The sequence below is a fragment of the Falco rusticolus genome, chromosome 2 (assembly GCF_015220075.1).
Source record: "Falco rusticolus isolate bFalRus1 chromosome 2, bFalRus1.pri, whole genome shotgun sequence".
NCBI classification, from domain to species: Eukaryota; Metazoa; Chordata; class Aves; order Falconiformes; family Falconidae; genus Falco; species Falco rusticolus.
Window position 1 is genome coordinate 86,095,875 of NC_051188.1, and position 14,239 is coordinate 86,110,113.

Below are 14,239 nucleotides of genomic sequence, written 5' to 3' on the forward strand. Positions count from 1 at the left end.
TTCAGTAGTCAAACCTCTTACTCTGGTTATCATAAAACTTTCCCATGTTTTCTAAGATCTTGCCTTTTTCTGGTGCTTTCATGCCAGCTTTCTTGTAATCTTCAGAGTACTCCAGAAGAGCATAACCTGCCAGCATTCAGCAATGCTAGTGCTATCCTGACATGAACATGTGGTATACATGGAACTGTTTGTAAATACACGTGAATATAGTTTTTGATAGAAGTTAGTGATTCTGACTCCTTACTATCCAGTATTTTGCACAGAAACTCAGCTTGCCAGGCATTAAAGGGACAGCTCACACTTTTTGTGAGAATTTGTGTCTTTTTACTTGGACGTCTGTGGTACTAATAGAAATTTCTTGATTTTGTGCTTTCAAAAAGCATCAACTGAAACGCTGAGCAGCAAGAAAAGTGCCTTCATTGAGCCAGCCAGGTCTCCAGGGGTGCAGGGAATTACAGGAGGTGGTATTTGCCACTCGATCAGCTCTTGACTTGACTGGAATTACCCAGGCTGTTCTTGCAGATCCCAGCTTGAGCAATGCAGCTGTGGAACCCTTGTAAAAGGGATGTTTATCTTGGCAAAATAATGGGCTATGTGTCTCAGCCTTCTTGCTAACTGTACATACTGATTAGGTGGGCTAAATGTGTGTGCTCAGAAAGGAAGGACAGTTATCTGTAGCACATATGGTCATCTAGGAGTATGTCTGTGCAACAGCCTGCAGTGCAGCACAGTTGTTCTCAGGCTTGCTCAGGTGCTGGCAAAAATGTACCTCTGAGCAGCTAAATTCAGCAGTGCTGCTCAACAGGTGTGCTTTCTTATGCAAACTTTTAAATAGTTGTTTGAGGTAGATCTCTACTGCAGTATGTTCTGAAGTGGAGACAAACCTTGAAATGTGGCATCATCCCCTGCCTGCAGTGGATGGAGAGGCAGAATCAGCTTCAAGTTACACAACACTGCGTTGTCCTTAAAATATATGTTTATTACATACCTTGTTATTTCTGAAGTTGAAACTTAGTTTCAAGTCACAAAGTACATGATCATGCAGTCAGGCCCGTCTTTTGCCTTGCGCTACTGCCAAAAGGGACATCTCTTCATTACCCAGTTGGTCCCAACCAGGTGTTGTCCTTTCCTTTCTACTGGTGCAAATACATGTGCAGTGCCAGGGTAAGAGGGACTAAGAGAATGATCCAGTTCAAAACTAAAGCTACTTTTAACACAGGTTTCCCAGCCTATGCACAGTATTAGCAGCGACGGTTGTGTGTGTGTGTTGAAACTAAGACCTTTTCTTTCATTGATAGTACCAGCCTAGACCAGTTTAACATCTACTATATGTCAAACAAATAAAAAAAATTGGGATAGCATCAATTTATCAGAAAGCCATTGTTACCTTGCTCCATAATCCACTGCTCTAAATGAACTGCATCCTTTTCATCTCCCTTCCCTTCAGAGTAGATGTTACTACACAAAATAGGATATCAAGTTGCAGAGAAGCAATTGCCTGTCCACCTGAATCTGTGTTGTACTGAGGAACTCTGTGAACTGAGTATTTATCCTCCGGTGTGCTGTGGTAATGTTTGAATATGTGATGAGTTAAAGTACAGTAGGAGGCCAAAGCTCATTTCAGACAAAACGAGATTTGTGATACTTGCCCTGTGATGTCTTAAAGAAAAACACTTTGCTGTTCTGTGAGAAGAGACATCAATGATGATGAATTTTGTGTGTTCAGCGTACAGCTCTATGAATTCAGAAGGATCCTCATTTTCTAGAGCCCTTTGCAGGCTGAGTAGAAAACTGGAAGGTGACCAATCTAGTAGATTTACTGCAGGATTATCAAACTACAAACACAGGAGCATTACAAACCAACCAAAGATTATTACAGTTTTGGTTTATAACCAGTAAGTACAAAACTTGCCTGCTCTTGCACAGCAGTGCAATCCCCATTGGGCCGACCCACAGTATCCAACAATTTAAAATGGGGCAAAAGGGCTTCCTCAGTCAGAAGTTCCAGGAGAGTCAGCAGAGACAGAATGAAGTTGAAATTTAGCTAAATAGGAGATCGCTGTACAATTTGGGAAGCTGCATCATTTCTTGTGATTCCAGCACCACCTGATGCATGTAGATTGGCAAATTCCCACACAGCAGCAAACGTGCTCTCTGAACTGTGTAGGCAACATAATTCATGAGGCTGTAAGAAACAATACTCTGACAAAAGTCCCATGAATTGTTTTCATCAACAAGACAGTGACGAGGACTTCATATGGTCTGATTTGTGAGGCAGAAAACCCAAAATAGTTGTCAGTGCCCTCCTGTATGACACACTGATCTGTGGTTTAGATTGCAACTCTGGAAAGATGGTAGGCAAAATCATCAGTGTCTGCAGTGTGTTATTAAAGACTCGTTTCAGACATTTTATGTTTCTTGTATTTATTTCGAGTTGTTTGTGGAGTGGTCCTTAAAGTTAAGTGGGATGTGCTGGAAGCAGGCACTGGAGCAGGGCAGGAGGCAGAGGAGAGGTTCCCGGCAGGGCTTTCACAACCAGCACAGGGCTGTGTGTAAAACAGGATTGTCAATGGAGAGGGCAGATGTGAAGGGAAAACTGGGGCAAAAGCTCTTCTGTAAATCCTTCGGAAAAGGGCTCTTTGGGGGTTGGTGTGATGAAGAGTCGTTGCAACAGACGGATTGTAAAATGGTCGAAGTCCCTGGTGTGGTACCACAAAACATGGCACTGATGGCTTGAGAAGGCACACACAGCACCTGGAGTTTAAACTTGCTGTTTATCAAACATAGTGTAAACATAAGGCATAGAGATGTGAGGTTATAGGCATAGCTAAGTGTTTTTTTTACTTTTAAAGGGGTATTGTTTGTGATTAATCAGTGTTTTCTGCCTTATAGGCCTGCCTCGTCCCCTCAGCTTTCACACGATGATACTCATTCACGCATTGAACATTATGCTAGCAGGTATGAGACCAGCTGGACGTTAGGCAGATCTTTCTCTAAACAGTCATTTTAAAAAAAAATATGCCAAAGGCTAGCTGCAACCTGAGCGCTTCTTAAAGAAACATAGGGTTTGGGGTCTTGTTTTCCAGGCTCCTGGATGCAGAACATTGTCCATGGTTGCTGTTAAACAGCCTGTCAACCAACCTGCGTGCCAAAGCACCTGTGTGGTCAGAAGTGGCCTTTAGATACTGTGGGGTCTTCTTTAAGCTGTGCATTCAAGTTACTGACTTTTTAATAGGGTGTGGTGTAGCAATAGGACAAGGGGTAACGGTTTTAAAGAGGGCAGATTCAGACTAGATATAAGGAAGAAGTTTTCTATGTGGGTGTTGAGACACTGGAACATGTTGCCCAGAGAAGTGGTAGATGCCCCATCCCTGGAAACATTCAAGGTCACGTTGGACAGGGCTCTGAGCAACCTACTAGTTGAAGATGTCCCTGGTCATTGAAGGGGGTTGATCTACATGATCTTTAAAGGTCCCTTCCAACCCAAACCATTCTGTGATTCTATGATTCTACGTAGGGTTTTATTTTTAATATGGACCCTGCTGTAATCATACAAATCAGAAGAGCAGAAACCTCCAAACTATGTGAATCTCAAGTGCTGTTTTAATGTTAAGTAATTTATCTTGTGGAATACTACAAACAGGACTTTTCTTTGATTTGGAGGATTAAAATAGCGGTATATCACTGCTTTAGTTCACTTCTCTGGCTTTCATACTGCTCTTAAGAATCAAAAAGTGGGTTAATTGCACGAATATGACAAATTTTTTCCACCAGGAGGGTAAATTTGCAGGGGCTGAGGTAATGAAGTATAGTTATTCCAACCTCCTCTTTCTCTCCCCCAAAATCACTTGATCGGGAGAGGTATTTCTGAATTATGCAAGACATTTAGGAGGGGCTGAGTATTGAAAACAAATGAGAAATGACTGATAGTTACAGTTCTGATGTTGACATTGCCAGGTACAAAGCAATTTGTGTAATCCCCTGGCATCTTAAGGCCTTTTCTTGATTGTGGAATTAATTAATCATGAGGAGTGGAATATAACCTCAGAAAAAGGGTTGAAAACCCTGAAGTGAGTTTAGCCAGGTCATTGTAACAAAGAAACAATCCTTTGCAATAGCTTATTGCAAAACTTTTCGGTAATCAGCAGTGAGTGTAAATTAATTTGAGTTTCAAATTCATCAAAAACATCATGCTCTTTAAGTCTTTCAGGAATATTAGAGCAAATAAAGTTTCTGGAAAACACATTTGATTTTAATGAGTCTTGTTTATTTTTCCACAGGCTAGCAGAAATGGAGAACACCAATGGTTCTTATCTAAATGACAGTATTTCACCTAATGAGAGCATGTAAGTAGGCTGTTTCAGTATTTTTGACCTGTGTTTTCTTGTGACAGTTAATAACTTACAATGAAATTCTGTAGTGCTGAACTTGCATGGCCATGTACCACATCTGGTTCAATTTAATGATGAAGTCATGTTCTTGCAGTTTGTATTATAGTGTCTAGATTTGTGGCTTACAGCTTAATACCAAGTTTACGCAACAGATGATTGATACCTTCAAAATCAAAGTTACTAATTTCCTCAAAAAAAATACTGATTTATTCAGCAAATAGTTCCCATATTACTGGAAAAAACGCTCATCATCTGATGTGTTTTAAGGACAAAGATAAAAAGATAACCCTTCTATCCATACAGCAAACTTAATCATGGTTAGATTCCTGTAAGCCAGAAAACATTGTGGGAAAAATGTCATTCAAAGGGTTAGTGGGGTTGAATATAAATCTTTGGTCTAGAAACACCTGAAATACATTGCAGGTGTAAGCCAGGAGGGACTATTTTCACTGTGAAATAGTAGTAGTAATACACTTCGAGTTCAACAGATACTGGCAAGCATTCATTGTACTACTTTAAATGTAAAATCATAAATAAGTTTTCATTTTAAAAAAGTAGTTCAATCTAACTTCACTCTGAGACTTTTTTGTGGTTTTCTGACATACTTCTCATAATTTTTTGATCTTGTTCATTCTCTGAATGAAAAGATGTAGAACTAGAAAACTAACTGTGAGTAATATCTCTGAAAACAGGATAGAAACACGTAAGTCATTGTGCTGCTTGAGAATTTTATCTTAGTTAATTAACTGTGTAGGAGAAGCCATAGCACAGATTCCAAATCAATTAAATATGAAAAAAATCAGATCTCAACTTTTCTAAAAGTGGGGTTTTTTTCTATTCTACATAATCCCATCCTTACCACAGTTTAAAGAGTGGATTTTGTTTAAATTCATACAGAATCTTAATTTTACTGAATTTGTAGTGTTCCTTTAAAGCACAGCACTCTGGCCAGCTTTCATTCATTTAAATTGAGATTCCAAATCATTACTATTTTCTGAGGTTGGTTGTGAGCCTGTGAGATGGTCTTGGATAGTAATAAAGTAGTTTCTTTGTTTCAGAATAGTTTCTCTTTTGACTTGGTAGGATGACCTACCAACTTAGGAAGAAAATCCCTTGTACAATCAATACATTTGTCAAATGTATAATGTCAATACATTTTTAAAATACATTGGTTCAAAAAGGAGAAAGTTAAAATGACACCTCAAAACTAATTCACATGCAATGTCAGTATAGTTTCACACAGTTAATGAAAACTTTGTTTCCAAGTTATATGTTGATTCTGTATTGTTACACATAGTAGTAATGCTATAATAGATGGAATTTCATGTTTTCCCCACTGAAATATTTCCATGTCCTTAGTCACAAAATCATATGTAAACAGTATCTTTTGTATTACGCTTTGGTTTTACTGTTCATTTCATTCTTTGGTTAATTAAAGGTTGTGTTAATATGATTCAGTTAATAAGTTAACCCTGACTATCTAATTTGTTACTCAGATTGTACTATTGAAATGAGAATAAATCTCTATATTCTGAATATTGGAAGAAATACGATCCAGATACAAATTGCAGCAAAATTAAAGCTCACCATGAATTCGCAACTGCAATTCTTTCAGGTTTTGTTTGTCAGGTTATGCTTATTCGTTGACATTCGTACGGGTTTTGGATTATTTGGCTTATAATTGCAGTTAGAGCAATAGATGGAGATTGGAAGGAGGCAAATAAAGACATAATATATATATATATACCACAAAACATTTTGATACATAGTGTCATTCTAATTATGTATACAAAATACGTGCAGGCTGTAAATCATACAAAAAGAGTGTGTCTTACAAAGTGGCATTGTCTTGCAATAGTTATGTCACTTTTTCGCTCTTTATTCACTTTAAGATATGTAAAAGGATATTTATAAATGCAAAGCAGTTGCTTGAAGGAATTCACAGTAGAAGTGTTTTATGAAAAGTATAAATTTAGGAACTGGAAAGCCTTTAAAATTTTATTTAGAAAAAAGAAGGGATGCCTGTTGTGGAAAATTAATATTTCCCTTTTATGAACTAGTGTTAATGTGCTTTACATTGCTTTAGCATGCTTGCAGTCTATAAAATGGCTTCATTAACATTTTCAGGAACAAAATGGAAACAAGGAAAATTTTAATTTTTGATCAATAACAGCTATTCAAAATGCTTGTTAAATTCTGGATTGCAAACATAACAGAAAAAAACCTAGACTGAATTATTTTGTTATAAGTAGGTACTGCCAGAAAAACAAGATTCCTAACAGCAGTGTCATTTTTTTCTGTCCTTAACTTGTAGTGTCAAGAGAAACCTTCCATGGTTTCTCACAGTTACTACAGGTGTTAGCTGCATAGCTTAGGGCCTAGGTGCATCTCCTTAGCACCTACAACACCCGTGTAATTCTGGGAGGTGGTCAAGGTCTTCAGGATTGGACTTGCTTTTCTGTTCCAAAGATGCTTCTGTTTCAAATGCTGGACAGCTTCTGGGGCAATAGAAGTAAAGAGATCACACATGTATTAAATAGAATATATTTATATTCTGACAGGGTACATAATTTGTAATTTAAAAAAACCCAACCAAACCTCGGTGAAAAACAGCATAATATCATTAGATTAAGTCAAGGGGTTTTCATATCACCTCATTTACAATTTTGTAGAGATAAATAGGTAGAGGACACCTTTATTACAGAAGGAGATTTCGTAGGTGCAAAAACAAATGTCTTGCCTTTGCTTGAATGACCCTTCCACAACACAGGTCAGGCAGCAGCAGGTGACCTTTTTTCCCAAGGAAATTCCTAACTTAATTTAGGCAAAAGAAGGAAAGCTGAGGTTGTCAGCTGTGACAAAACTTGGCTTTTAAGTATGTGAGAAGCAGAGGGGAAGAGAGGTGGACTCTGCAAAAAAGAAAAATTATCAGAGACTAAATGAAACAGTTCAGCAGATTTTGCTTTAAGGTACTTTGCTCTGCTGTTCGTTACAAAGAGTTCAGCAGATCTCTTTGTAAGAAATGAGAGGCCGGGAGTGAATCATCGCCTTATATTCACTGTGAAGTTAAAAATGAGGAAGGGAACAGCCTGTTTTATCCTCCTCTGTTTTCCAGCGATGATGAACACTTGCTAATCCAACACTACTGCCAAAGTCTGAACCAGGAGTCCCCCCTGAGCCAGCCACGAAGCCCTGCCCAGATCTTGATTTCTCTGGAGAGCGAGGAAAGAGGGGAACTGGAGAGAATCCTCGCAGACCTGGAGGAGGAAAACAGGTGGGTTACACTGCCAGCTGCCACAGCCCTGGGGCATGCGCTGCAACAGCAAAAGAAAGCTTTCTGTAAGTGATAAGGCTGACATCCTATCCTCATTAACTTGTTCCCACTTCCAGCGTTGTGATGAGTCAGCACTCTTTCTTTCACAAAACCTACAAAATGGCAAGCCTCAAAGACATACATGGGTCACCCAGTACTCATGGTGCCACCTGTGACAAGCTCTGCTGGCCATGTTTCATATCTCCTTCTGTTCTACTGTTGCCTTTATTTCCATGATAGTGATGAGCTTCATACCAGTTCATACTGTTCAGACAGGGTCAGTCAGGAGCCATTCGTATAACTTACCTAGCTTTAAAAAACAGTCTTGTCCCTTTAGATTTCTGTTTTCTAGTCTTTCTCCTCCTTTGAGTCTGTGCAAACCCTTTTTGGGTAATCAACAGCCTGGGACCTAATTCCTTGGGTGAACACATACTCCTTCCCATGCTGATGCTAAAATGCCCTCCGTGTAAATGTTGTTTATTGCCATAGCATGAAGACTCAGTGAATCTGTTGCTTGGAAATGAGCTGAACGTGATGCAAATCATGTTGTAACTGCCTGGTGCTGAGCCCTGCCTTAAAGCACCTGAACTGTTTCATCTCCATTGTAAATACCTCGGGTCTTGTTGCCAGAGCATGTCTCCTTGCCCTGGTGCTGAGCTGGATGTCGTGCTTTTGCCTGGGGAGGCAGGTGGATGGGCACCTAGCAGTGTTAGATAAATAGTCATCCTTTCCTGCCTGTGTTGACACAACTTTTGTTGCATACGCTTCTGATGCTTTTTGACAATGCAGATTTAGCTCTCTCTGCTGTATCTTGTATTATTTTACAGTTAGAGTCGGCACATGCAGTCACTTCCCAGCAGCTCTTAGGAAACCTGCATCAAGTACCAACAAGACACAATACTACGATATTCAAAACACTTCATTGTCATTTCTCTTTTTCTTCCACCTTCCACAGTTTACTCTTTTCAAAAAAGCTCTTCTCTTTTTCACTTCATGTTTTGACTTTTCTTTTTCTCTTCTGAGCTGTCTATTGAATTCTGACCTGCATTTGGTTTTCAGCTGCAGTTTCTGGTCTCCAAATATTTCTATCTTGAATTGTTACTTAAATGCAAAAGGCTCTTTGAAATTGTAATTCTGAGGTTTTGCTTTTGGATAGTTTAAAAAGATCTGTTGCCTGTTTTGAATTCTTCTGAAATGTATTATCATACTTACAAACTAACCTAGCTGTGATACAGTTCTGACTGGGTTTTTTTTCAGTTCCAAGGATCTCTTGTTAGATATTCATTATTTATCTGCTAGCATTTTGAGACCTTAGTGCTTTTGTGGCTTGCAAATGTGACTACCTTAAATAATTTATGGCTAAAATTTGACTGTTAAATAATTTATATTTGCTAAAATGTGAGGATTTTAGAGAATACTTCCAATTGGTGAAAATGTTTCATTTGAGTATTAGGCCTTCAGACTCATGCTGAATTTCACATCACATGGAATATTGTGGTAGAGACCGTTTCTTACATATTCAGTAGACATAAAGTAATCTTGCTATGGAAGGCACTGTTACTATATTCCAATGTAAGAGAAAACCCCAATTATAAAACTGTCCCAAAAACATTTTGAAATTTCCTTAAGCATGAATATATTTCAGAAACAGAGAAGACAGATTTTTGGTGTCCACCTAAAGTGGTACATTACATAGGTTATACTGTAGGGTAGGTTATACTGACTAGGATGGACTGTACTAGCATTAAATTGAAGGCATATGGTTTTGTACTGACAGAGACTCTGAACTTTTTTGCGAAGAATTTTTTGCAATAGCAGTACTTTCCTGCTATTTTAATGACTAAAGAAAGTGAATGTTGCTAATATATTAGTTGAATCAAGATTCACTGACATACTTCTGTAAAAAGACCTCTTGCGTTCTTTTCTTTTTCTTCCAGCTTCTGGCTGCACTGTAACAAGAACTTAGTAAATGAGATCTGCAGCCAGAGCTGTTTGCCTTCCTTTTGCTTTCCTGAGTTGCACTGTGAGTGTGGTGGGCCGTGTGTCACTGGAGAAACACTAATACCCTGAATCTCAAAGCTACCCTGTTTCCATACATCTACGGTGTTCAAATCTGAATACCAATGAATGGCCCCCTGAAATAAGTTCCTTCTGTAGAGTTGCCAAAGGAAGCGATGCATTTCTAAACGTTATGTGTCTCCTTTTGCTATTTATTTTGGCATTGAAGAAGGAGAACTGTATCTTCAGAGTGTGATGCACCATGAGTAAACACGGGCACTCTAGTGAGGGACAGGGGTAGGTGGTTCAGTTACCAGCTTTGTCCATTTCTTCATACAATTGGTTTTCTGTAGGAAGATGAAAAATAACACGAATTCACAAATTCTCAGTTGCCTTTGAGAGGACTACTCAGCAAATGGGGTCCACTAGGGTTTTTGTCGCCACGCAATTAATGCTGCCAGTGATAGATGTGATTAATAACTCATGAGCTCTTTACTAGCCAGCTCTTTACAGTTGCATAAATCAAAGGTACATTACATGCTTCCTCTGTTATTTTTCTTCATGAATGCCTTGAAGAGGTGCAAGCATAGTAAATGAAATATATGGTGTTTTTCTTTGACTATTTGTTATACTGAAGTAGAATAGATTTTCCCAGTGATCAGAAGATGCAGCAGCTTTGTTTGTTTGTTTGTGACAGCCAGATGTAAATGTCAGCCAGTCTGAGCTGTGAAGGAGGGAAGTTTCCTAGTACTGCCCGTGCTTGCTTAATTGCATTCATTTAGAGAAGATTATGCTCTCATCTCCCCTTTCTCTTACATCCCATTTTATGCTGAAAATGTCAGAGAGCACCTTTCCTTGGGACACAGAGGCTTTACACTGAGGGCTATGGGCAGTGCCTTGGATATCTGGTTTCCAGCAGCAGTCCTTTTTCACCACACAGCTATTCCAGAAGTAGGAATAAGAGACAATTGTTCTCTCCTCTGGGATATTTTTACAGGAGGTTTTGAATTCTCTCTTTCTTTTTTAATTTTCAGCTTTTCTCCCCTATGTTTTAATACAAATCTTTATTCCTGTATGGTTAGATCCCAGTTATTATGATACTATTGATCGTCTGCACTCCACATCCCTCTCTCTTATGGCTCTGAAAAAGTTGCAATAATGAGTCTCAATTCTCTGGACTAAGGACTGGGTAGCTGGACTGAAAAGGTACAGCTGAAAAACTCAGTGACCCAGGTGCTCTGGGCAAACTCACATGTCCTTCGAAATGACATTCCTTCGTTCCAGCAATATTGCTGTATTTAGTTACAGAACTCACAAATTCAGGCATATCTCTGCTTGGATAATACGCAATATCCTTCACATTTTTATGTTTTTTCTGTAGGCTTTTAGAGTTTTTAACTGTTTTGTATCAGACATGAAAGCATTTTTATCTGAATTATTCCCTCGTCCTCACTTGTTTTTCAATACCATAGTTACTGGAAGGACTTCTCTATTTTAATAGTTGAGGTAATAATTGTAGGTTTGTTTTTTATTTTTTTTTAAGCAAAGTACCTGATTATGTTGTAAGTATGACCAAGTGCATTTATATTGTTTCCCTTAGGGTGATATTTTATCTTTTGCTTTACAGCACTTCCAGCTTTTCAGTCTGTTGTTAGCAGAGTATCATCTGTATTGTACACCTGGGAAATTCCTCATGGGGTAGCGATAGCCACTGTCTACAGACTTTGTGAAAAACAAGTGTAATGATCGATCCTGTATAAACTTTATTCTGTAGTAAGGCAGTGTGTGATACTGTCGTCATGCTCATTTCTATTCCCTTTCATATTTATATTAATTATTCACCAGTTCATTCAGCCAGAAGTATCAGAAGACATTAAGTAATGTTAAGGCAACAACACCCAATGTAGTCTGTCTTTCTTTTTTCCAGATAATTTTCGTGGACTTGAAATTCTGTATTTCATTAAAACAAAAAAATTTCTTTGAGAAAAAAACCCTCTCCACAGTCTTCCCTCTTTGTGTGGGTTTTAGAGAAAGAAATTTTGGAACAACCTGAATTTGAGAATGATCAATGCCTTTTTTTAACCTTTTTAAATTTGCAGATCCCCCTTTGCAGAGGAGGGATCTAGAACAGGCATCCCTTAGGGGTCATGTACTAGTGGGGTGCCACAGTCCCAGGTTAGGACACGTCCGTGGTGCAGCTGCTGAGGGGTACAGATACCTTTGAGAAACAGTCGTTAGCCTGTCTTTGTCCTTGGCATTGCTTTCTTATGCATGTGAAATGATGCGTACTGCTTTAGTTCTTGGTCTGGTCACAGCAAGTACCTTTGGAAGTGTTTCAGAGCTTAATGAAGTTTATTGGGAGGTTTCTGAGGTGCTATTAAGCCTCTAGACCAAACTGTCAGTGTGTATTGTGGTTTGCAGGCAGACCTGGCAAAAACTGTCTGTTCTCACAACCTCAAATAAGAGCGAGTTCGAAAAAATAAAATCTGGGTCACTGCTTGTGATGAGTAAGCAGTTACCAAAGCATCCAGCCATTCCCCCCCCCCCTCTGGGAAGCTGTAAGGGAACATCATGGCAACAAAATCCCAGTGCAGTTTATTAGGTCTCCCTTGCCTATAAAGTTTCTGTTACAAAGTTACTATTTTTGCACCTTTGGACTGTGTTACCCCTAACAGCATTTCAGTTTCCTACCTTCTGTGCTCTTCCCGCTCAGATTTTTTTTTTCACCACTATATATTATATTAATCTCTGGTATGTTTTACTGGAATAAAACTGGTGTTTTACGGACTAAAAGAACAAGCTTAGCAATGCCATAAAGTAGCACTCTAGACAGGGCAGTCCAACTGAAAATGGAAATTATAGCCCCAAAAGTTAGTGCAGTTAAACAGAGTGGGTCACTAGTTTGTCTTGCCCTCAGGTTAGTAATTTTAAAGGGAGGCTGGAAATGCAGGTGCAGATAGGAAGAAAGTGATGTGACCTGGCTGATGACAGCAGGGTTGCAAATGAACTCTTCAATTCTGTGTTTTCCTCTGACTTCTTGTGTGGCTGCCTTTCTGGCTTAGCTTTCTCATCTGTAAAATGGGTAGGTAGGCCAGGTGGCATTTGCTCTGATTAGTGTTTGTAAAGCGCTTTGATCACTGAGAGTCCTCTTTTAGCTCTGATTACTCCTGGAGTGTATTTGTGCGTAGAAGCAAACAGGCAGTCCGACTTCAGCTAGGAACGGTTAAATGCAGGAAGCCGAGGGAGGGCTGAGCCCAGGACAGACGGTACCCGAGCTTCGGGAGGGTGTCTGGAGCCCAGCCAGCCTTATGTGTCCTGTGCCCTGGAAGGGAATTAATTGTGAATTCTGGTGATGCAGAGAGCCTTTAGGCAGTGCTTGTATCACAGGTCCCTGTAATATCAGCTCCATGCAAATCTGCAAGATGTAAGCCTACAGGCATGTGGATTCAGCAGAATGAAAGGCAGGTGAGCCTCTGCCCCCTCGCACCACCACAGGAGAGGAGGTGTCTTCTCAGGGCCCTGTGCAGAGGGTAGCCTATACCAGCCTATTTGGCTTCGTAAAGCTTTTACCTCCTGTTACTTCTCAACAGAAACTTGCAAGCAGAGTATGACCGTCTGAAGCAACAGCATGACCACAAAGGACTGTCTCCACTGCCATCCCCACCGGAGATGATGCCGGTTTCTCCACAAAGCCCCAGGGATGCTGAGCTCATTGCAGAAGCCAAGCTGCTTCGCCAGCACAAGGGCCGCCTGGAGGCCAGGATGCAAATTCTAGAGGATCACAACAAACAGCTGGAGTCACAGCTGCACAGGCTGAGGCAGCTGCTGGAGCAGGTGAGTCCTCAGGCCTTTCTTTTAGAACTTGGTAGAGTAATTTTCCAAACAGGGTGTGAAGCATTATCAGTAGCAACAACATACCAAGAAATCATATCTGTAGAGGCTAGTCAGAGAAAAATATTAAATTGTTCTACAGGCTGCAAGTGAGAAGGTGAAATCATGTTTTGGTGTTCTTATTTAGTCTTCTTTCCTGTATTATTATTTTTTTTCGTTTGCATGGATATATTTACTTAAAAAGAGACAGAAAATTGTGTGTATTCATGGAATAAATAAAAAATACAGAGCTAGAAAGATCTGTGCAACTGTACTGAGCTGTTAATAACAATCTCTTTTTTTTCTTGAAATTTCAGCCGCAGGCAGATGCCAAGGTGAATGGTACAACACTATCATCTCCTTCTACCTCTTTGCAGAGGTCAGACAGCAGTCAGCCAATGCTTCTTCGTGTAGTTGGCAGCCAGACTTCAGAAACCATGGGTAAGATAATAAAGTTCACACTGTCATAAAAAATAGTTATGGTTCTATTTTCCAGCAAAAAAGTCCTTACAGACAAAACTATTGTTCTCTCTAGTTCAAATGAGAATGTAGTAGACATTTGCAATGATCTTCGATATCATCTGGCTGTTGACACTTTACATCTTCATTATGGTTCAGACTTTTGCTTTTGGTCATGGTGCACACAGTAGCATGGATATTTTGACAT

The 14,239-nt window shown here is 39.5% G+C and overlaps 1 protein-coding gene across 18 annotated transcripts in view; it reads left to right on the plus strand.

The window, feature by feature from the left end:
* The window catches only part of DMD (dystrophin), a 1,095,710-nt gene that overhangs the window by 1,061,243 nt on the left and 20,228 nt on the right, over nt 1-14,239 (plus strand). For 17 of the 18 annotated variants that reach the window (XM_037376983.1, XM_037376984.1, XM_037376980.1 and 14 more), the window contains 5 exons: nt 2,893-2,958; nt 4,281-4,346; nt 7,507-7,665; nt 13,293-13,536; nt 13,890-14,013. In XM_037376983.1, the coding sequence (XP_037232880.1) occupies nt 2,893-2,958; nt 4,281-4,346; nt 7,507-7,665; nt 13,293-13,536; nt 13,890-14,013 (659 nt within the window). The remainder of the gene's footprint in view (nt 1-2,892; nt 2,959-4,280; nt 4,347-7,506; nt 7,666-13,292; nt 13,537-13,889; nt 14,014-14,239) is intronic. The other variant, XM_037376985.1, reaches the window with a different exon arrangement.